The 24,522-nt window shown below is 43.0% G+C and overlaps 1 protein-coding gene across 1 annotated transcript in view; it reads left to right on the top strand.

Moving 5' to 3' along the window:
- DPP4 (dipeptidyl peptidase 4) overlaps window positions 1-24,522 on the top strand; it is a 76,353-nt gene that overhangs the window by 18,820 nt on the left and 33,011 nt on the right. Inside the window, exons 5-16 of the mRNA XM_077319904.1 lie at window positions 1,316-1,404; window positions 1,528-1,602; window positions 4,615-4,667; window positions 4,750-4,819; window positions 6,904-7,024; window positions 8,341-8,501; window positions 12,774-12,877; window positions 15,952-16,087; window positions 16,180-16,224; window positions 20,189-20,293; window positions 20,512-20,579; window positions 22,598-22,651. Of these exons, the coding sequence (XP_077176019.1) occupies window positions 1,316-1,404; window positions 1,528-1,602; window positions 4,615-4,667; window positions 4,750-4,819; window positions 6,904-7,024; window positions 8,341-8,501; window positions 12,774-12,877; window positions 15,952-16,087; window positions 16,180-16,224; window positions 20,189-20,293; window positions 20,512-20,579; window positions 22,598-22,651 (1,081 nt within the window). The remainder of the gene's footprint in view (window positions 1-1,315; window positions 1,405-1,527; window positions 1,603-4,614; window positions 4,668-4,749; window positions 4,820-6,903; window positions 7,025-8,340; window positions 8,502-12,773; window positions 12,878-15,951; window positions 16,088-16,179; window positions 16,225-20,188; window positions 20,294-20,511; window positions 20,580-22,597; window positions 22,652-24,522) is intronic.

Raw genomic sequence — 24,522 nt, forward strand, 5'->3', positions numbered from 1 at the left:
CTGGAGGGTTATTCCCATTCTATTTAGCTGACTGTTTTTATAGCCTACATCTCACCTGATGGTTGTTTTAAGACCCATGCAGAAATTATTTTATTGGGTTAGACAGCTGAGCATTGTTTATATCTGCTCAGTGCTGTCTTGTGCTTCCAAGGTTTAGCTTTCATGTTTTATGGTTAGTTTTTGATACTTTTATTGTTTTATCATTTTATTGCTAAAATGTTCTTAGTTTGTAAGCTGTCTATAACAGATCTCTAGAAAGGTATCCTGTAAATCATTTACTAGATAAATAAGACAGAACATTATTATTATTAACCCCATATTTCGGCTGCAAGTCAAGGCTGCGAGACTGTGGTTTCCCTCAGAATATTTGGAGAGTTTGTGACAGATGAAATTTCAGTCAAGAATCTCTTGGATCAAAGCTCATTCTGTTATCTCAGGATGCTCTTAGCCATGGGCTAAGGGTGGCCAAACTGACTCTTCGGATGTCCATGGACTACAATTACCATGAGCCTCTGCCAACATGACTATGAGCCACATTTTGGCCACTCTCATATTTTGGATCCCTAATATCTGCTAGATCTGTGTACCCGCAAGGCAGTTTCATTCATCAAACCAGGGATAGCTAGAAGGTCTCCCCCTTAGAACAGTAACAATCGTCATTGCTCAGGTTTTCTTTGTGGCTGTTTCTGTGCTGTGCATTGGTCTTCCCAGAGATGTGAGGAACACTCTAGCCTTGCGCAGTGTGCCAGTGCAGCAGAGACACTCTTCCTTTGGTGTCTCATGAGAGAAGATGGTGGCTTGCTTCTTTTCCTTTGTACTTGTTGCCCACATTATACTGCATCTCTTTTTAAATTTATGCAAGCTACTTTATAAGAACCTCTTGAGGCGCAGGGTGGTAAGGCAGCAGATGTGCAGTCTGAAGCTCTGCCCATGAGGCTGGGAGTTCAATCCAGCAGCCGGCTCAAGGTTGACTCAGCCTTCCATCCTTCCGAGGTCGGTAAAATGAGTACCCAGCTTGCTGGGGGGTAAACGGTGATGACTGGGGAAGGCACTGGCAAACCACCCCGTGTTGAGTCTGCCATGAAACCGCTAGAGGGCGTCACCCCAAGGGTCAGACATGACTCGGTGCTTGCAGAGGGGATACCTTTACCATTACCTTTAAGCTACTTTAAGTCCCATTGCTAAGTTGAAAGGATATAAATACATATAGATTAAGAAATAATTGCAGTGAACGTTTGTTGATTTTTCTCTATATTTATTGTATTTATTTTATTTATTCTTGTATTTATATTATCAAATGACTTCTGCCTTTCAGGAAACCAGTATCTCCACACAAGACAGAGCAATGTCTATCTTTTCAATGTTGATGGAACTTTCTCTGAAATCCTCACAAACGACACATTAGTAAGTCTCCCCCCAATACCGTGTGTTTTAGGCCTTTCGTGTTGGTTGAACGGTCCCCTCCTTTATGTGTTTTTGTGGTGTTCTTGTTTCTAATGCTTTCCCCTCCTCCCCTTACACCCACAGGCTACTTACAGTGCTTCCGAAGCAATCCTGTCAGCAGACCAACTATTTGCTCTTCTGCGATATGATTACACAAAGGTATTGCTTGCTTTTCTAATTTTACGGTTTGTATCGATATAAAAGGTTAAGGTTATCTCCAATATGGAACTTTGGGACTTTTTGTAGGTGTGAATCCAGCAAATGCCTTGGGACCACTTGAGGCCTTGGTCCGTCCCTGGGCATTGCACAAAGGTTCACTTGCTCTACCCCAATGATGTCATACCGCTAAGGTTATGATAAGACTGGTTTCTGGTTGGCTAGCTGGATTTTTCAGGGTCTGGGCCAGCAGCCAAGTCAGGCAATACTGAATCTAGTTAAACCTGTATCCTACCACACCTATAATAGGGCAGTGTGGTATTTTATTAAAAAACGTAACTTATATTATGTTGGCTGATTGTTTACCGAATTTCAAAGCAATAGTATTCTTAATTAAAGACCAATCGGCAATTCTGTTCACGACCAAACAGCAAAATTGCACCGTGCAATCCCAGCTAAACATATGCCTGTCTAACACCAGCCTCTGGATGATTCCGAACCAGTCTTCCCCACTATTCTGACTAATCCTTGTACTTGTCAATCGTATTGTGCAAATTATATCATGCAAATGGAAGCTCTTTGAACTTCCAGGAAGGTATAAAGACTTTATGTGGTAAATAGGCACATATTTTGGTGTTTATTTGTGTGTTTTGCCTAGAGATGTGGAATGGCTAATGAAGAGGTATGGTGAACAATGAGCAATAAGGCTTGCGTGTAGAGTGAAGTGACTGGGACTGCAATCCTAAGGTTGCTTTCCCAGGAGTAAGCTCAATGGAACCTGATTAGTATTGTTCCCTAGATGCTCGAAAGTTAGCAATCTAAACTATACTATCTAAAGATTCAAATGGGTACCATATTAGTCTGAAGTAGCACAATAAAATCAGTTGACTGGCTGTTTTGACAAAGGATTATCAATGGCTGTATTTGGTTGCGACACAGTCTACTGATGTAACAGAATTGATTTTTGCTATATATTCCCTGCCATGTAAGGAGATCATAGTCTGACGAAGAGTGCTTGCACCGAAAGCTCACGCCCTTAATAAATCTTTGTTGGTCTTAAAGGTGCTACTGGAGATCCCCCTCCCATAAGTCGTCGTGGATTTTCTGCTTGTACCCTCTTCAAATAATTTGTTGTGTGGTTTGGAAATCCATTGCTGCTACATTATTTTATTTTATTTTTTTGTAGTTTGAGAGCGGCAGTGCTGTTGTGTCATAAAATATTTATGGGAGAATAGAATTGAGGCTAAATATTCAGTAACCCAGCAGCACTGTGCCGAGCTTAGTCAAATTAAATGCACGGGAAAGGGTAAAATGGTATAGGTTCTGCTTAGAGATTGCCATCTGCCTTTTCCTGTTCTTTTCCAAGTCTAAACAACAGAAGCTCTTTCCTTCTTCTAAAGAGGGATGTGGTCAGGCAACTCAGAACGCTGGCTTGAGAGAGACACTTGGGAAAGGAAATGAATGAACTTGGCCCAGAAGTAACAGGTCTTAAAAAACCCAGCCTATATGCCTAGCCGGTGCTTGACAAGAAGATGACTGAGTAGCATGAAAGAAATAAACAGGGGAAGACTTCTGCCAAAGCCCAGCAGCAGGAAAAGGACTTACTTATAACATATAAATAGAGTTGTTATAGGGAGAGAAGGGGTCAGCCTTCACTCCTTGAAGGGATTCCTTCCTCCTTTGCTTTCTCACAATCATCTCCCATCCATCTGGCCCCTTGGAGCCTGTTTACCCTTTTGCATAAGAATGACTTAATCCGAGCTACGGAAAGCCAAACAGTTTAGGTGGAAACGTTGATTTGCCTAGTTCACTTTTGGAATTCATGTTGCTCATCTTTCAGCATGCAGGCATCAAGGTAACATGCAAAAACTAAGACAAAACACCTCCACTAAAGATAAAATGAAGGCAGTAAACCGTATAGGCTAGCAGCTGATAAGGCTAGCAGCAGACTTTTATCTGGCCTCCAGTGGCCCTATCAGATTTTTATCAATAAGTAGTAAACCTTTGGTGACAGTTTTACTCATCCTTATCCATTGTTCCTCTTAATATTTGTGAAACAGTCCTGGGGTTGGAGAGTGTCCTCTGTCCAAGATAGAATAGGGGCAATCAGGGTGTGGCCCTCCCTCTCCAGCTCCCACCCTCCTTCCCTGGACGCTAGCCACTTTGCTCTCAGATGCCTGAGAGAGTCACACAGAGACACAGAAAGCCCTGCCAAACCACAAATGGACCCTGATTACCTGCTATGGCTCCTGCTGCGAGGGAGAGAGACAAACAAGCCCCAAACTGCAATCGACCCTTGCTTCCCTGCTAGAAGGAGCCCTGATCACCTCCTATGGCTGTTGTTGCGTGTGAGAGAGAGAGAGAGAGAGAGAGAGAGAGAGAGAGAGAGAGAGAGAGATCTGCGCCTGCAGGTGTCCCCTGGGTCCTAGCACTCATTGCATTCCTGGTTGCAATGAGTTTTCTTGCTAGTTAAGGAAATAATTCTGTGTTTTCAGTGCAGGGAGAGGAGGCCATTGCATATCTAGGTTGCACTGCATGCAAAGGATTCCCTGTTTCGCTTTCATTGTCGTTACAAATGCAGAGGCATTGGGAGCAGCAGTGGAGCCTCCGCATGGGGGTGTTATCCATGCTTTCCCAGAACTCTTGCCACTCCCCCCTCCACTTGCATACTGGTGATCTTTTTTCCCCTTTCTGCAGTTTTTAGAAAATATATAGCTATGGCATTAGCCAATGAATCACTGTAGCCTGCTAAAATAAAAGCCTAGCGTGTCTAAATTTTGTATGCAATAGTCTGGCCATACCTAAGTTCACGAACTCCATTAGTACAAATATTTTATTGGGGAGAATTGCACTGACCACACCATGAAAAGGCTCAGGCTGGCTGACAAAATATACTTTCATCCTCTTGGATCATTGTGCAAGAATACAGAAACGGCTAATTCTGCTCTAGCCTATGGCCAATTGCCATTGCCTTTGGTGAGAGGTTTCTTCCTGTTAAAAATTTGTCTTTTACAGGTGTGGCGTCACTCGTACAATGCATCGTATATCGTCTACGATTTGAAAAATGGGTGAGTAGTACTACCGTCTTATCAAAAACAATATTGTGAATATATAAATTATATTATGCTGACCTGTTTTATTTCTCCCCAGTGTTGCAATAAATAACTCACTTCCTAAGGATATCCAGTTCGTATCCTGGTCACCTGTTGGTCACAAACTGGTAAGTGAAAGACATGAACCTCAATTAACCTGCTATTCAGGTCAATTTAAAAATGCTCATTGATTTCTCAATGCTCCCTGGTTGCTCCTAGGGAGCTTTGCTCGCTGGATCTTAAGGGAGAGGCAATCCTGCAGGTACAATAGTCCCAGACTTCAAACACTACAAAGTAAGATTTTTTAAAGGTGTTTGAGGTCTGGACCATCGTATCTGCAGGCCACCTCTCCCTTAAAATCCAACTAGCAAAATTTGTGGCAGATGGAACAGTCTTCCAAATGAAATCAGAGCCCTGCAAGACCTTGACTGTTTCTGCAGGGCTTGCAAGACAGGGCTGTACCACCAGCCCTACGGTTGAGGCCTAAACTAACATCTGAGATTCTGAACTGTACTGGCCTCCCTGTCAAAACTCTCCTAACCTATATGTCATCTAGAAACATGACCCTCCTACCTCCTCTCCACCCATAGAAGAATTGGGCAATTGGTTCTCCAAATTCATTTTTAACTATTAACTATTTAAATTGTATTTATGTATTCTATTTCTGTATGTATTTTATTTTGATGTAATCTGCTTTGGTGGAAAACCAATGTAAGAAATAATAAGAAGTTCATTGTACATGTTAAAATAATCTTAAGGTACATGTACACATTCTGAGGGAACTTCCATGATAATTTTAACCAATTGTAGTGTAGGCATCACAGAGCCTCTTGTGGCGGTAAGGCAGCCGGCATCCTGTCTGAAGCTCTGACCATGAGGCTGGGAGTTCGATCCCAGTAGCCGGCGCAAGATTGACTCAGCCTTCCATCCTTCCGAGGTCGATAAAATGAGTACCCAGCTTGCTGGGGAGTAAATGGTAATGACTGGGGAAGGCACTGGCAAACCAACCCATACAGAGTCTGCCATGAAAACGCGGGAGGGCGTCACCCCAAGGGTCACACATGTCTCGGTGCTTGCAAAGGGGATACCTTTACCTTTACCTTTTAGTATAGGCATAGTCTAGGTGGAGCAGCACGTTGCATTGTACGTCTGTCATTCTTTTTCCAGATTATTCTTTTTAACAAAATTGCATCCACAACCATTGTGTTTTAATTGGCGAAAGATCAGTGTGGGAGGCAAAAGAAACGTTCACCTCATAATCCTTGTGCTGTTTTCCTCCTGCAAATAACCTCCACCAAGTATTTTTCTCTCTGGCCGCATAGGTCTTCCTCAGCTACATATAAAAGCAGGCATTTTTTGGTGGGAAAGCAGCTCAAAGAGAAAGAGCTTTTCTTTCGCTTCTCTTCCAGTGGCTTTCTCTTTTTAAAGAGGGCCGGAAACCAAGGGCCATATTAAACATGAGAGCATCCATGGATCTGACCCATAGATGCCACTTATCCTTTAAAGGAATTTTAAAATGAGGTGAGGGTCTGATTGGAAGTCTGGCAGGCTGAGACACCCCCCCCCCCCACACACACACACACACATACACACATTTTGAAATGCCATTTTGGGGGGGGGAAGGGTTTCTGAAAAAATGGAGAGGGAAAAAAAAAGGATTTCTGACCAGATACCACGTATTTAGTTGAGTGGCAAAAAGCTTGTATCCAATGCCTGCTGGACTCCTCACGCTCAAGCAATCATCGGCTCTGAAAACACTACCCATCAGTATGGAAAGGAGGAGCTGAATTCAAACATCTGTGACTTTTTCTTCCCAAACAGAGCCACTGGTGTTGATTAAAGTGTTCACTGGGCAGGGGGATGAACATGTATGCAGTGACCAGTACCACCGAAAATATGTTGTATCCAGACTAACCGTGTAATTCTTAGAGCACTTTCCTGGGAGTAAACACCATTGAGTAGACATCAGTAGGATTCTGAGTAGACCTGCAACTCACTGATCTCCACAAAATGTAACTTCTGGGAGATGGAGACCCTGAGGAGTTACATGAGAAGGGTCTGTCTCTGGAAGGGGGATATCAGTGGAAGTTGCTTCTTCAGTCTGGGTCCAACCCAGTCTGTGGTTTGTGTTCAGAATTTTGGCTAATACAAAGTCAAGAGTTGTGCAGTTGTCATGGTCTGATTATTACTCTTTTATTTTATTTTGTGGCAGGCCTATGTTTGGAGCAACAATCTTTATGTCAAAAAAACACCAGCTACACCCGGTGTACAGATAACCACAAATGGGGAAGAAAACATAATTTTTAATGGAGTAGCAGACTGGGTTTATGAAGGTAATTGGTCAGACAGTAATTAATCATATTGTGTGTTCTCAAAGTGCTGTCAAATCACAGCCCATTTAGGATATCCATTACAAGCATTAACCAAGACTTGACCTTACTTTGCTTCCAAGATCTTCCGGGGATTGGGGTAGGCAAATGGGGGAAATCTACCATGGCTGATTCTACACTTACATTGTTTATTCCGTTGTGGATCCTGCTGAATTCAGATAGATTTGAACTCGGGTCTTCCTCTATTGGAGAGGATTGGAGACAGCAGAGGAGGGGGAATAAATCCAAGAGGCAAATCTCTGCCAAGAGAAGTTAGGGCTTCTGGAGCTTCTGCCGAGAGAAGTTAGGAATTCCCCTTTAAGGGAAGCCTTGCAACCTGGTCACAAGGAAGCCTTTGAACTGACGTCCTGGCCAATCAGGACTTTTCTACAGCGTTGGAGGCTCGGCAGCAGGTTATTTTGGGGAAAGCAGGGAACTGAACCTTTACTCATGCTGATTTTTCAAATATCGAGGGTTATATCCACTCCAGGATACCGTGGGGGGAAATGTAGGGTTACTCGGGATCAATCATGCTTGTTGCAGAGGGAAAATTTAAATCGCCCAAAATCAAAATGGAAATCGCATTCAGTGTAGATGGCAGGGACTGAATAGACCTGGGACTGGAATAAAAGCTCCATGCAGATTCAGCCAATGTGGGAGCCCTGTTGCTGCTACATTTATCTGAAGCCCTAAAATTTTGTCCCCGTGTGGAAGACCCCTCTGGCTGCGGTGCTTGCTTCCTTCCTCCCCTGCTAGCATTTCCATGTTTTGCAAGGAGTTTAAGTGTGCCAAAGTGCTCGCTGCAGAGTTAGCAAACGCCACAGGGAAGGAAACCCTCTGCAGTGGCCAGAGAGAAGTATGAAGGGAACAAATTCTTAGGGACCCAAGCCAGTATATTTGGCTCGAGTACAGGTTTCTTCTCCCCATTAGACTTTGCCTTATTAGGAAGGGATGTGCTTGGACAAAGCAATAATTAATTGTTGTGGCTCCTATATAATTGCTTGGATTGTTGACGTTGGATGCTTGACACATCAGAGAACTACAATTTGCGGTCATAATCAAAGCCAGCTTTTTGAAATACAGCATTGCCTTAGGAAGGCAGTCTTGGGAGATTCAAGATTTGACTGTATTAGTTCCTAAAACAGGACAAGTAATCTGAATGCTGGTAGCTGAACTTTCATCTAAATTTTTATATAAATTATTATTAAGAATGATGTTTCAGATGCAGGCGCCAACATAGCAACGATTGCTTCAAAAGAACACATTTGCATCTCTTTCAGAGGAAATGTTTGGCACCCATGCAGCTCTGTGGTGGTCCCCAAATGGCAGCTTTTTAGCATATGCAGAGATTAACGACACTGAAGTTCCTGTTATCGAGTATTCGTTGTATGCAGAAGACACGCTGCAGTATCCAAAGACCATACGAATTCCATATCCTAAGGTCTGTGTTATTTATTAAACATAGTTGCTGAACGGTTCGGTTTAGAGGACAGTCACGTTTAAATCAGTTGCTGCTAACGAAAATATTGTCTGTCTCTCCTCAACAGCTTACTGTGATTATTGTGACTTAAGTCAATAGCATCTGGCAACATTCAAGCATTCTATTATCTCTAGGGAAACAGAAAATAAGTGCCATTTAAGGCTTTGGAATCTTTCCCTCAAAGGTTTTGTGTGAAATTGTTTGCAGCTAGGGAAGAAGAAGAAGAGCTGATTTATTTATATCCCACTTTTCACTACCCAAAGGCATCCCAAAGGGGTTTACAAACACATTTTCCTTCCTCTCCCCATAACAGACACACTGTGAGGTAGGTGGGGCTGAGGGAGCTCTGAGAGAACTGTGACTAGCCCAAGGTCACCCAGCTGACTGCATGTGGAAGAGTGGGGAATCAGAGCCGGTTCTCCAGATTAGAGTCCGCTTCTCTTAACCACTATCCTACTCTGGCTCTCAAGTAATGGAAAGTGAGGAGAATTACCTTGTAAAGGCCATGGGCAAAGAGAAGTTTATACCCTGGAAGTCTTGGTGGCTTCTAAGGTGCTACTGAACTCAAATCTAGCTCTTCATTGGTATGGAGTTTGTCAGTTTAGAGAAATACATCTACTTGATAATTGGAAAGAAGCAAAGTCTTTCTGGCCTATAGAGGTTCTAGGATATTTTCCCTTCTTACTAAAGAATGGTGAGGTATTTAATTGCGCTTATTTTATTGACCGTTTATGCACTGGGAACTTCACTACCCCACCGCCCTGTCGGAAGCACAGACCAGGGGTGGATGAAGTGCACCAGGCCAAATGCCCCCTCCCCGTGTGGGTGCAGGAAGAGGTGGGGCAATCTGCCATGACTAAAACTCCAGCCTGCAGCCCAGCATGAAACTTCCAGTGCATAAACGGTCATTGATAGTATTTGAAAACTATTGAGAGAGAGATTAGGTCAGAGGCAGCCGTCTTCAAAATGGCTGCTGTACAGCAGCAAGCCAGCTAATCCTTTCCATCATCCAGTTCTCAACCCAGCCAGCCAAGAGCAGTACCAGAGAGGCTGGAGGCCAGCAGTGTGGAGAAGGTGATAGACATGGCTTATGCTTCTCATTGTCTCCTGAATCCATGCAGCTTCCAGCTGGGATCCAGGTTAGCCTCTCGGGCTCTGACAACACGACTGAGTCTTAACATCCTCTCGGGGTTCCTAGCTAGGCTCAGCTCTTGCTCCTCCTTCCCCTTGTGATTTACTTTGTCAGGACATTAACATATCTTCATGGGTAGATGCGGCATTATTTTTTTCAGCATGTGAGAGCAAAAGCTCGCTCAGGAGTAGATTGGCTGTTACTTCTTTTATTAGTCAGTATGTATTGATGCACTGAATATGTATAGTACTTTTCAATACCCTGTTTTCAAAGCAGAGGAGTTTGTAATTTCAAACACACTAGGGCAGGGGAAGTCAACCTGTGGTCCTCCAGATGTCCATGGACTACAATTCCCATGAGTCCCTGCTAGTGTTTACTGGCAGGGGCTCATGGGAATTGCAGTCCATGGATATCCGGAGGACCACAGGTTGACTACCCCTGCACTAAGGGATCAATGCTAACCCGGCCTACTTGGAAGTAAATCCCTTTGAGTTCAGTGCAACTTATTCTTAGGTGAGGATCATAGATACAGGGTTGAATCCATACTAAATGTACTGTTCACAGCAAAGCCCTTGTATCAGTGGAAGAGAATTTTTCTGCTACTCCCCACAATCCACTGACCTCCCTGAAATACTATTCTTGAGAGATAGGGAACCCTCAAAGCATCAAGAAAGGCAAATCCATGGTCTGCAGCTAGAAGGGGAAACTGGTGGAAGTTACCCCACACCTTCTAGATTCAGAAATGTTTGACCCAACATTTAGAATTTTTCAGAGGACGCTGTTTTGTTCTGTAGTAGAACAATTAGATTCAAGTCCGGTAGCACCTTAGGGACCCACAAAAGTGACAGGGTATGAGTTTTTGAGAGTCAAAGCTCCCTTGATCAAAGCCTGCTAATTATTCAGAATAGTAAACCTGAAAGCACTTTATGTAACTGAAAGACATTCCTAGGTCTCGGCTGATTCAGCAGAACTGACCGTTTAGAATATGCCCACTTTGATTTGTTTGTTTGTTTCTGCACTTCTAGTTATTTTTGAACTGTACATTTAGCTTTTTAACGTGGGCACTTGTGAGCTGAGGAGGAGGCAGGCTCACCTCTTGCAAGCTAGAAGAGCCTATGGAATATTTTGTGAGATGTGCTGCATAGAACAAAGTTGTAATGGTGCTGAAGTAATCACCCCAGGATAATAATTTAATTAATTTGGATCTGAATTTTGCATTCTTTCGGCATATCAGCACAGTTGACTCTCTCTTCTAGAACATGTACTCTACTCTTAGCAGCCTCTTGGCTTGGATTTCATGCTTTTCTGTTGCTTTGTGTGCCTGTATCTGTGCAAATTAAACCTTAAGATGCTTGACAGGTTTTTAGAAAACGCAAGTGTGCTGCAAGAATTTGAATTATAACACTTTGAAGTGAAAAGGATTATTTTGCTACTTGTATTAGCACTGCATGAACATTTTCTTGTATACAAACTACCTTTCTGTACAAAGTCGTCTTGATTTGCTTGCTAAAAGGTAAAGGTAAAGGTATCCCCTGTGCAAGCACTGAGTCATGTTTGACCCTTGGGGTGACGCCCTCCAGCGTTTTCATGGCAGACTCAATACGGGGTGGTTTGCCAGTGCCTTCCCCAGTCATTACCGTTTACCCCCCAGCAAGCTGGGTACTCATTTTACCGACCTCGGAAGGATGGAAGGCTGAGTCAACCTTGAGCCGGCTGCTGGGATCGAACTCCCAGCCTCATGGGCAAAGCTTTCAGACAGCTGCCTTACCACTCTGCGCCACAAGAGGCTCGATTTGCTTGCTATAACTGCGTTAATTTACCTACTTAATTGGCAGTCCACCTATCGCTCTAAGACTCAAGAGTCTTGTGCAAGTGGCCCATTCATGCATTGACTCATTGCACAGGGAGGGGGAGCAACAGGGAGTAGATTGGTCTTACCCTCTGTCTTTACATAATCCCTGAGTTGTCTGTATGATGTGAAGGGAGTGCCCACGCCTTTCCCCCCTACCCTTTACCAGTAATGCTCAGAAAGCAGAATGTCTGATCATGCAGTACCACAATTTTGCAGTCAGCAGAACTTTATCATTTGCATGAAGGGAGGAAGAAAGGACAGAGAAGTGATGCAACAGAGCTGTCCCTTGGCTTTCGCTTTATTACAGCTGCCTGGCATATCTTCTCGCTATTGGCTCTTTCTGTTGACCACGAGACTGTGCGAAAAGAAGAACTGTGGTTTTCAATAAGCATTTATTTGCATATAGCCATAGGCCTTTACAAAATATAAAATACAAATTCATAAACAGTAAAATAGAATAGAAAGAACTGTATGAAAATATAAAATTTAAGACCAAAGAACCGAAACAGCATACATGACTACAGAGTGCAAGAGTATTAAGAGCCTGCCTTAACAATGTTGGCCCTTATTTTCCTTGCAGCCAAAGCAAAAAGAGCGGTTTTATATGTTACTTTATCAACCTGGTCAGATAAAAGATAGATTGTCTTTTCAGCAACAGAGGGAAGGTTAGAGTCCCTTAAGATCTTGTTGAGGAATTTGGCCCTGGGTTGAGTGTGAAGTAAGCAGTCAAATATGTAATGGGGTAAATCCTCCAGAGCTTGTGCACCACAGATACAAAAACGCTGTTTTTTTGGCGTACAGCTAAAACAGCCAGGTAAAAACTCTGTGGGCATCGTTTCAAATTGGAGTGATGTAAAAGCTGCTCTGAGTTTGTGGTTAGTAGATTTGCAAGTGGTTTTCAATATGTTTTTTTTTTCTTTTGGAAATGCAGCCACTCGTAGAAATTATTTTTTTGCAAATCTCCATTGCTTGGCAGTAGCGTCTGAAGACTGCCTTTTCCTTTTCTCCATACAAATTGCTGTAAGAACAAAACAAAATGCTCTGTGTTGATTCTTTATTACAACTATAACCTCAAGGCCTGCACGCTTGTTTCTCAGTAGAGTCTTCTGTTAATGAAAAATCTGTTTTCAGTGTTACATTTCGCTTTCAGTTTGGGACAACTCTCATTTTGAAAATTACTGTGCCTTAATGAGTTTTGCATCTCTGCATAGCCCTCACCATACTGTGAACTCTTTTGATTTTTCTTTAGGCAGGTGCTACCAATCCAACCATAAGGCTATTTGTTGTGAATATTGAATCCCTTCCCACAATCAGTTCCTTTGAAATTTCTCCACCAGTTAGCATCGCTTCAGAGTAAGTACAAATGTTTTAGTTCTGAGAATGTTGCAAGCAATCTATTGAAGAATTGTGTAAATTTTTCTTGGGAAGATAGAATCTAGTTCTAAAAAGGAAAAACAAGGATGCTTTTTGGAAGAAATACTTGTTTTCCTGGCAGAGATTGGCTTATTGAGATGTTAAAGTGGCAGAGTATTTTCTTTGCATGCAAAAAGTTCCACATTCAGTCCCTGGCATCTTCCGTTAAGGATTAGGTAGCAGCTGATGTGTAAGACCCACCCCAGACTTTACTGCAATTGGAGCTGACCATACTTACCATGATGAACCAATAGTCTGAATCATTATGTCAATTTCATGTATGCTCTGTCCCCAACCTTTTTATCACCGGGGACCAGTCAATGCTTGACAATTTTACTGAGGTCCGGGGGGGGGGGTAGTCTTTTGCCGAGGGACATCGCCGCCGCTGCCTGAGCCCCTACTCCACTTGCTTTCCACCAGTGCCCCTGACTTCCCGCCGCCCACTGGGGGGTGCTGCCAGCAGTGCCATTCCGAGGGAGAGCCCAAGCCATGGCGGCCGCTGGAGAGCACCAAAGGTGAGCCGGCAGCAGAGTGGCAGGGCAGCCCCTGAGGCAGCAGCCGGGGAGAAGGACTAGGAGGAGCCACAGCCTGGTACCGACTGATCCATGGTCCGGTACTGGTATCTAGACCGGGGGTCTAATCTCCTTTCAAAATATGAAAAGCTGGAATTACACTCCAGACTTGCATTACAGCAAGTTACAAGCACACTCTGAACCAATACATTTATGATGATGACGGCATTATTTTATCTCAAAAGATTTCCAGGATCGATTCCGTGGACTTTGAATTTCAGGCTTTTGAATTTAAAGAGGGAACTTCCAGTTTTAATCCTAGTGTAATTCCTTCTGCATAGCCTTGAATCCCATCAATCTTACATAGAAATTATATGAACATACAATCTAGTGATTCTTGTCAGGCCTTTATCTATATTAGAGCCCCATATAGCGCTTCTTGAGAGTTGAATATCATATGTGCTTGCTAAAACAGAATCAAACCTCAGCCTTAGTGGATAGCTAAGCCCCCCGCCTTTTTTTTTCTTTGCACATTTTCAATGTGGACCTTCCATGACAGATTAGATTGGGATCTGGCAACGTTCCACAGGGCCTGCAAGACGGAACTCTTCTGCCAAGTCTATGGTTGAGGCTGGGGTCAGAGAGATAGATCTATTGCCCCCCTCCTCCCGGGATTTGTACATCGCTCCTGCTCCATTTGTCCGTCGCCTTTGCATCAGGAGTGGGAGTGGGTTATTTTCCGCCATGTTGGGAATTTCTGAGTCTTTTAATGGGAGTTTAATAGGGTTTTTAAGACTGTTGTTACCTGTCATGAGCCTATTAAGGAGTGGTGGGAAATAAATAGAATGAATGAATGAATGAATGAATGAATGAATGAATGAATGAATGAATGCCCAAATAAGAAAACTAATTACTTGCTCCAAAACCTATTCTCCAATTTTCCAAGCAAATTCTGTGGTGAAATATCAGGTTGTTGACTTGCCATAATTAACAGTCCCTCTTGCCCAGGATAATCACCTCAGTCCTACAGGTGTTCTAGCACAGTGGTCCCCAACCTGCGGTCCACGGCCCGGTGCCGGCCCGCGAAGGCTAGGGCGCCGGGCCACGGTTCCCTCACCCCGCCCCCCCGCAGTAAAAAACTTCCCAGGCCGCAAGCTGGGGGGGGAGAGGGAATAAGGGCTCCGCCGTGCATCGCGCATGTGTGGCCAGGCCGCGCGTGCGCACATGCGAGCTGCGTGGACGAATCGCGCATGTGCAATTTCAGCTGTGCAGCGCGCATGTGCGCGGGCGCGGCCACGCATGCGCGCTGCGCTGGCGTGGCCGTCGCCCTGCCGGTCCCCAGCCAAAAAAAGGTTGGGGACCACTGTTCTAGCACACAAATCAGTGTCATCAAAAAGAAGGAGAGCTGATATGGGGACTTTGACAACTGGTAAATCAGCCAAAGTATTGTAAGGTCTATAACCAGCTTTTCCCATTTTGACCACAGTTGTCTATGCAAGATTGAATCAAATGCCTCCCAAAGATCCATGAACACAACACATAAATCTCCCCTTGGATAAGATATTTCCTTGCTATAACTGTACAATATTCTATTGTGGGTCACCTGGCTATAAAACCTGCCTGGTCTAGACCAAATAACTCTTTCTCAAAAAACCATTGCTGAACTTTTATTGAAGCCATGAAGCATATCATTTCCCAGTTATAGAGAGAAGACAAATTGGTCTTTAGGTGGACAGGTGCTTTCTATTTCCCTTTTTATAGATCAGAACAGCTATAGTGCAAGGGAAAATGAAAAGTCTGTCTGGAAGAAACCTGTGTTTGTCTGCAGTCTGTACAATTGATGTTCCTAAAGGCTGTGGAGAGAAAGAAGTATGCATACAGGTAGAGGAATTTTTGAAAGTCCCCTGGCTGAAGAGGCAAGAAACTTGCTCACTGGATGTTTCACCACAAAAAAAATGCTTTCCAAACTCTTTCATCTGTATCAACTTCTCCAACCTATATGGGACCATCTAAACCAACGTTTCTCAACTTTTTTGCCATTGAGAAACTCCTGAAACATTCTCCAGGCTTTGCAAAACCCCAGGAGTGGCATGATCATGTAGAATATGGTTGGGAGGCATAGCTGTGTATATGCCCACGCTGGGCCCCTAACCTTCCCACCCCTTCCAGGCTTGTCATTGGCCATTTTGGGAGGGGGGTGTGAGGTTGACATGACTATTTATGGTTGTATCACCTGATAACTTTTAAAGATATATTTAAATTTAATTAACTCCCACCTACTCGGGTAGCCTAGGGCGGTCAAGAATCCCCAGGGTTTTACGAAACCCTGGTTGAGAAAGCGTGATCTAATCTAAGACTCCAATAAAAATCGGTAACTTATTACTCTGTGAAGAACTGTAAGCAGTAGCAGAAGACCAAATAATATAGAGTAGGCATTCCAATATCTATGATAGCTTGAGCGTTCAGTGGAATATAAATTGCAACCCTCTTTTTTATTTCTAGGGATCACTACCTCAGCGTCGTAACTTGGGTGTCCGATGAGAGGCTCTGTCTACAATGGCTAAAAAGGATACAGAATTATTCAGTTCTCACAATCTGTGACTACACTAGAGAAAACGGAACGTGGCAATGTCCACAAGTAAGTGTTATGGGGGAGGGGGCTCAGCTTGGGAACAGATTGGTAGAAACCTGATACTAGAGTTACAGTCTTTTGTTTTCTTCCTCTTTCAGGAGAAACAGCATGTAGAAGTCAGTTTGACAGGTTGGGTCGGCAGAGTAAGTGCTGTATTCTGAAGATTAAATGTTGCTCTGTAGACTTGTTTTATGTTTTTTAATGAATTTTTATTAATAATAGAAAGAAGAAAGATAGTACGTTACAAATACAGAAAACAAAGATACAGAAAATCAAAAAAATCAAAAAACCTCCCCAATGGGATTTTCAAGATTTTAGTTCACCATTTGTCACCCTTAGTTCTATTTACTGAGAAAATCCAAGTAATGATGCCATTGTTCTTGAAATTCTTGCATAGTCAATTTAGCCATTTTTGCGAGATCTGCAAGTTTATCCAACCAGGCTGATATCAAAGGTGAAGTTGACAATTTCCATTCCCTTGCCAAAGTTATTTTGGCCGTTGTGGCGTAGAAAAAGAAAGGCTCTGCTTGATGTGGCAACTTTTCCGGACAGTATTGTTTTATTGATCAAAAGTCTCTCCCTCCATTGCAAAAGCAGCTCAGCAGTTAAAGAAAGGAGGAGGAGAAACTTCCTTCCTTTGCCAGTTGATTTTCACTCTGTGTAATACCATATAGTATTAACCAGGTCTGAGAAATAAACACAGTAAAAAAAAACAAAAGAACCTGGGGCTGTTAGGTTGACATTATGCGCGACTGCAATGAACATCCAGCTTCAATTGCTAGTAGATGGTTGACCAATGGTTGTCTCTCCAGGAATTATGGGGCGGTATTCACCACAGAACACAAAGGGGATTCCTTGCCATTCAATCAAATTGTGACAGTAACCCCAGGGATGTCTGAACACATAGAGTAGAGCTTGGGATGGTTAGGATGCCATTTCTGTTTTCGTAGCAGCCTCACTGGATAGCAAGACACCTCCTGCAAGCTACATTGCTTGGCCTGGGCCAACCCTGCCCACAGCACTGTCAGCCTGTTCTGTTCCCCTATGCTATGGCAAGGGAATGGGCCATCGGTTGGGATTGCTAAAACAGCTGAAGTGGAGTCAGACTCTTGTGAGAGGTGGAACTCTTCTGATCCTCACTCACACCACATGTACAACTACTGTGTTGGGGTGGAGAATTCTGTACTATGGGGATTTATAGTGGAAAGGTTTCTCCACATATCAGGATTCCTCTCATCTTCCTGCTTGGCCCCCATGTCTAATACTTCTGCTCATGTTGTGTGCCTCTTTTAATAGACTTTGTTGGGAGTATCTAAATGGGTCATCAGAACTTGCTTACATCAATGTTTTTTTGTGAAAATATTCCCTGAGAAGGAAGAGGATGCTGTTAGCTCTCTTTTGTAACATGACTCTTGGCAGAACTTAAATCTATCAACTGAAAAAAAGAAGTCTTCAGATGGCTTTGTACCAATTCCCTTGAGTGTGATTTTGATAGATTATTGTGTGCTCCCATATATCATGTTGTTTTACTGTCATGTTCATTACCATGGTGAACATCTTAGATTTAAAGACCGTTTTCTGTCCCTGAATGGGAGCTGACTATTGTTCCTTTATTGGGCCAGTTTTCTCCCTTTCTCCGACCATGTTGTTTTTGTTTTTAAGGAAGGCTCAGATTTTATGAACATAGTTGGGCATTGTGAAGCAGGTGTGCAGATAATCCACTTGTCCTGGCTTTATCACATTCCAGTGTTATTTTAAGGAACAAGGAAGACACATATGAGTGTCTTGTATTTTCCTAATAGTAACTCTGTGAGATAAGTTACTTGGAGAGACCTGCCGAAAGGCAGACAATGAGCTCTGAATGGATTTATCACATGCAACACTGAAGACCAGTGAAACCCTGGGGTTTCTTGATGGCCCCGGAAAGAATTCCCAAATGGGCGGGAGTTAATTCATTTTAAAATATATTTTTAAAAAATTGTTAAACATTTATTGGGTGATAGGACTATATATGGCCATGCCGACCTGCCCCCCCCCCCAAAAAAAAACCAAAATGGGCCTGGAGGGACCTAGGAAGAGGAGGGGCTTCAGGTCGGTGTGTACCTAGCTATGCTTTCCAATCATATTCTGCATGAATGCACTACTTCTGCAGTTTCCTGAGGCCTGGAGAATGTTTCAGGGATTTCTCAATGGTAAAAAAATTAAGAATGGCAGCCATAGACTTTAGCATTACACTACTGTTCTTGGCACAAACATACATGGACATTTTTGACACTTTGCTATGTATCCCACAGTTATGCCGCTATAACTTTTGGTGTTTTACTTTTGAGGCTTTAAGAAAAACTTACCCAAAGCAAAACAACATGTTTTCATACCCTGCTGCTACATAAATGGGGGCTTATCTCACCCCACTTAGAGCCATTAAACCCTTTTTCTTAAGGTCCCTGGTCACTTTGTCAGGTGTGATGGCAGGCAAAGCTGTCGTGACAAGCCTGTTCGTAAGAGTCAAGTGAAGACAAACTTGCAACAACATTGTGACGCTCCTGTTGTTCAAATAAGAGAGAAAGCAAGTGCCAAAGATGTGGTCCCAAGTGCCCAGTTAATCTCTACGGGAGGGTGAGACAGTGAAGCTGCCGAATGTGCTACCTTCTTCGCACCTTCAGGGTTCTAAAAAAAAAGAAAAAAAGAAAGGACTTTCAAGGAACAAAGTGATGAGTGAAACAGCAGGGGAATACAGATCTGTTTTACAAAGATGGCTGACAATCCCACCTGCTGTCAAACTTGATGAGAAATGGAAGACCTTTACTACTAACACATTTTTGCTTCTACAGCATGAAAGTTGCAGTAAGTAATCTGCTGAGCAGGCTGTGAACAGTTATGTAAAAAAGGAAAGCAGGGAGGAAAAAACAAAAAGTGTGTATTGTGGACACGTAACGGAGAAAGAGATTGCCTTGGTTTACGAGGAGTGGTCTTTGGGCCCTAGTATTAAAAACGGGCGGCATTTTTCTGTCGAGACCATCCGATACGGCAGAATTATTGCTTCTTCACAAGAATCTTCACTTAGCGGGTGAAGGGAATTATGATTTCATGGGTTGTAGAACTTTAAATGGGTAATTCTACAGGTCATACAGTTGATCACAAATGACTGTAGATTTCAGTGACGACTTACCGAGTCAAGACCAGTCACAGTCAGCCTTCTCCCAGTTCACTTTAGTTTTTCCTAAGCAGATAGGTGTGTTATATTTAACTTTTTTCCCCTCTCTGGAATATATGAACACGGTTTGGTGTTCTGCTCATTCTTTCAAAAGCATGTGATGCCTCATGCGGAATCAGACCGGATTTTTCCGCAGAAGTACAGTGGCACAGTGATTTCTTACTGTGTATGTGTAAAGTAAAAGAGCCTCTTGTGGCGCAGAGTGGTAAGGCAGCCGTCTGACAGCTCTGCCCATGAGGCTGGGAGTTCGATCCCAGCAGCTGGCTCAAGGTTGACTCAGCCTTCCATCCTTCCGAGGTCGGTGAAATGAGTACCCAGCTTGCTGGGGGGTAAAACGGTAATGACTGGGGAAGGCACTGGCAAACCACCCCGTATTGAGTCTGCCAAGAAAACGCTAGAGGGCGTCACCCCAAGGGTCAGACATGACTCAGTGCTTGCACAGGGGATACCTTTTTATGTGTAAAGTGCTGTAAAGTTGCAGCTGATTATGGTAACTTCATAGAACCGGGGTGGCTTCATAGAACTGTGGCTCTGCAAATGTCCATGGACTACAATTCCCATGAGCCCTGGCAGGGGCTCATGGGAATTGTAGTCCACATACATTTGCAGAGCCACAGTTTGGCCACCCCTGCCACAGGGGTTTCAAGGCAAGTGAGAAGCTGAAGTGGTTTGCCGTTGCCTTCCTCTGCAGAGTCTTCTTGTTGCTCTCCCATCCAAGTACCAACCCAGCGTAACTTCTGATATCTGATGAGAACAGGCTATACCATCCCATTCCACACCCCTATTCTCTTGAAACAGAGATTACAAAGCTATAAGTTAAATAGGATGTCGGTAATGTGACACTCAGCATCATATCTATGTAAATAAATATTTGATTTTTTTCCCCTGTACAGTTTCAGCCTTCTGAACCGTACTTTGCACCTGACAAGATCAGCTATTACAAAATTTCAAGTGATGAGGAGGGCTATAAGCACATCCATTATATGAACAGCACAGGAGTAAGTAAAAAAATATGTGAATGCAAAATAGTATCTGAAGAAGTGTGCAGTGTCTCACGAAAGCTCAGCCTGTCTCTAAGTTTGTTAGTCTTTAAGGTGCTTCTTTTCCTATTGCTGCAGGCAGACTAACACAGCGATCTAACAACCCAATGGAGGACCATTCTCCTTTCATAGAAAGTATATAGTCACTGCCTGTCTACCCTTATTTATTTTTATAGGGAAAGAAACGTATTACAACAGGAGAATGGGAGGTGATCAACATAGCTGCTGTAACTAAGGATTTTCTGTAAGTATCTCTTAAATAATGAAGTTTTAGGTCATAGTTTATTGGGTTTAGGGTTGCTGAATTCAATATGGGGCTAGGCTTCTTGGAATGACAATTGATATCCGGGTTACGGACATCAATTTCCCTAGAGGAAGTGACACCTTTAAAAGGGAGACTCAATGGCATCATGTCTCTGCTGAGCTCATCTGCCTTCCCGTGAATTTTCAGGAATTTCTCACAGGAGTTGGTCTAGGCGAGAAGGAGAGAGAAGAGCTGGCTTTTTACTCCCCCCCCCCGCCTGTTCAAGACCTAAAGGAGTCCCAAAGCAGCTTATAAACACTTCCCCCCTCCTCTTCTAGAAGGTGGTGCACCTGAGCTTCATCAGTACCATCTGATCTTCTGCTCACCCATGGCGTGAGACAACATACCTGGGCCACTGCCTGAAGGGGACAGTAGAGCAGTTTATGTGTGGCTGTTGTGGAGTGATTAGTCTGACAATAACAAGAGAGTATAGGGAACATTTTTATACCTCCCTCTCATTCAAGCTTATGGTAGAGAATTTAGCCTTGCTGACATGAAGCAGCGCCTAAAATGTGGGTTGGTCAAAGCGGAGAAATACCAAGGCAGGGACCTCCATGTACGTTGGATTCCGTAAACAGGATCTTCGGCCATCTGCAATCAGTTCTTATTGGTTGACATCTAGGACTCAAAGTTTAAGTGGTGGAACACTGACCTGTCATCCGGATCTTGGAATTCTTCAGTGGTCAGGCCAGTTGAGTTTAGTGGGGAATCAAACCTGGTTCTCCAGATTAGAGACTACATATGCTGGCTCCAGAAACACAGCCCCGGAGAAGCAGAAACAGCATTCCCATTTGCAATAGCTTTAAAGTTGCTTAATTCTCCTGTGATGGTGTGACTGTAGGTGACCAAATGACTGGTTTTATGCTATAGCGATAAACTGTGAATTAATGAAAAAGTAACACAAGAAACAGAAGTTGGTCAATTCCCATCCTTTCGCCAGCCCTCTTAATCCTGTCTCTTCCATTTGGCCTAGCAGGGATCCGTATTGAAACTGACAGCTGCTGGGTCTTTGATATGACAAACCAGTGCATTTCCCAAAAAGAAAACACCTCTGGCCTCTGTATAACTAAAGCTCAGGGCATTGAAGTTTGAGTGATATCAGTATGAAAAAAATTAGTTGCTACCTACTTGAATTCTTTAATTTGAGTGGAGATCTTTGAGAAGTGGGTTATAAACAAAGGACTGAAGATTATAAGCTGGCCAGAGACTGAACTTAATGCTTAATGAGTGTTACACTCAAAACATGGATCATTATGGTGGAGGCCTAAAATAACATCCACCGAGAAGGATGGGAGGAGGAGGAGGAGGAGAGTCAGTAGATCAGCTGGCTCCTTGCCAAAAGGACTCCCCTGTCTGGGAATTTTAATCGGGGGTGTTATTTGTAATAATAGTAAATGCTTTTACGTTTTAACCCTGTGTAGTGGTTTTACTGTTGTTACCTGCCCTGAGTGATTCAGAAGGAAGGATAGAAATAAATAAATATTATTGTCGTTGATGTTGTTGTTAATGATTAAAGTCAGCTCAGTAATGACTTCACCTCTTGACCATGGTTATGAAATTGAAGGTGATCCATGGACTAGCAGGCTTCCTTCTGTGGGGGGGGGGGCAGATTGACAAAAATCAGTAGGATCCAATCTTATATATTTTGTTGATCACCCTGGACAATCTGTATTGGATTTTAAATTGAATTGGACCTGCTGTAGTTGTGTATTTTATTTTATTTTTGTATACCGTCCCGAACCAGCTTGCTGGGAGGGCAGTAAAAAAATCCAGTAAACTAAACTAAACTAAACTAAACTAAACTAAACTAAACTAAACTAAACTAAACTAAACTAAACTAAACTAAACTAAACTAAACTAAACTAAACTAAACTAAACTAAACTAAACTAAACTAAACTAAACTAAACTAAACTAGGTAACTATGAAGTTGTATCAATAATTTTTGCTTACTTTACAGATATTTCATCAGTAATGAGTTTGAAGGCAAGCCCGGTGGAAGAAATCTTTATAAGTAAGATGGTTTTTATTCATGCTTGGCCTGTGCCCAGTATCCTCATGATAATAAAAAGGGGGTGGGTAGGAAAGTATTGTGTTTTTTAGTAGTAAACCAAAATGATACTTTCCCCTTAAGATTTTTTAATGAAAACCTTCTTAAATTAAGTATTAATGAATGAATTAAGTATTCATTAATATTTTGAAATATTACTCCATGTGCTTTACAGAGAAAAACAAAGCACAGTCTTTGTTGTGAAGATGACCCTGAAGGTCTCTTCCAACTCTATGATTCTTGTGGGCTCCATGAAGCTGACCTATCCTGAGCCCAGGCCATTGGTCTGTCAATGTCTATTCTGACTGCCAGCATATTTCTGGGGTCTCCAGTCAAGGTCTTCCATGTCGCCTACTATCTATCTTTTTAACTGGTACACAGAACCTTCTGCATACAAAGCAGATTCTCTACCATTGAACTGTGGCCCTTCCCAACAAACATATGACAGTGTGTGGTCACTTGGGCAAGACTGTGCTCAATTACCAGGTTGTCTCTTAGAACTGGGTTTGACATGACCGTACAGTATGGCCAGTTTACCTTTGTGGTGATTGACTAGGATTTCTCTTGTGTGTTTGTGTCAAGTGCCAGCAAGACAGCTGAGTTGCCCAATAAGGGGCTTTCAAGCCAAATGTGAAGCAGAAGTGGTTTGCTATTGCCTTGGTCTGCAGAGCCTTTCTTGGTGTTCTCCTTTCCCTGCTCAGCTTCTGGGATCTGATGTGACCAGACTATACCATGCTCCATTCCCTCCCAGGATTCGTCTTAGCAATATGTTTTGCATGGCTGGAAACATGCAGATGCTTAATAGTCTTTGTTTACTGGGAAATTCCATCTTTATGGTTGTCGGCACTTGGAAGCTAAGCAGAGTTGGCCTTGGTTAGTACTTGGATGGGAGATCAGGGTTAGTATGTGGAGAAAAACAGTGGCAAACCACTTATGCTCACCTGTTGCCTTAAGAGTCCTATGAAGGGACGTCATAAGTGGGTTGCAATTTGGCAGCCGATTATGATTATGATTATTTAGATTTATATTTCTCACCACTCCCAGAACTGGCTTGTGGTGGGTTACAAATAAAGGTAAAGGTAAAGGTATCTCCTGTGCAAGCCCCCTGTGCAAGGTCATGTCTGACCCTTGGGGTGGCCCCCTCTAGCGTTTTCATGGCAGACTCAATATGGGGTGGTTTGCCAGTGCCTTCCCCAGTCATTACCGTTTATCCCCCAGCAGCAAACTGGGTACTCATTTTACTGACCTCAGAAGGATGGAAGGCTGAGTCAACCTTGAGCCGGCTTCTGGGATTGAACTCCCAGCCTTATGGGCAGAGCTTTCAGACTGCATGTTTGCTGCCTTACCACTCTGTGCCACAAGTGGCTCTGGGTTACAAATAGTCCATAATAAAACCCCATTAAAATCAATACAAGGACATAAAAATTACAACATGAGAGCAAGAAACATGGCGGTAAACTCAACCACCCATCTCGCCCAATATTGTAGCTGTTGTTACAGTTTGCTGCTTGCGTTTCTAAGTGTCAGATAATTGAGTAATACCTGACAGATCTCTGTCTGTGAGGATGCAATAGGTAAGCTTGACAGATATTTCCTGGAATGAACTCCTATGAGTGCATAGCTTTTAAAAGCCATATATTCAAAGACATGGGTGATATATCCAAAATAAAAGAAATTAGAGTTCTCTAATGAATTATCATGTTAAAGGAGTGATGTGGGCAACTTCTCTGATGTACATCTGGCAACACAACAAGGAAATACAAATGAATTGGAGGATAGTTTTAACATTCCAACAGTTCCCCATAAACCATCAACGCTAAGCTGAAAACCACATA

This window comes from Paroedura picta, chromosome 2 (assembly GCF_049243985.1).
Source record: "Paroedura picta isolate Pp20150507F chromosome 2, Ppicta_v3.0, whole genome shotgun sequence".
NCBI classification, from domain to species: Eukaryota; Metazoa; Chordata; class Lepidosauria; order Squamata; family Gekkonidae; genus Paroedura; species Paroedura picta.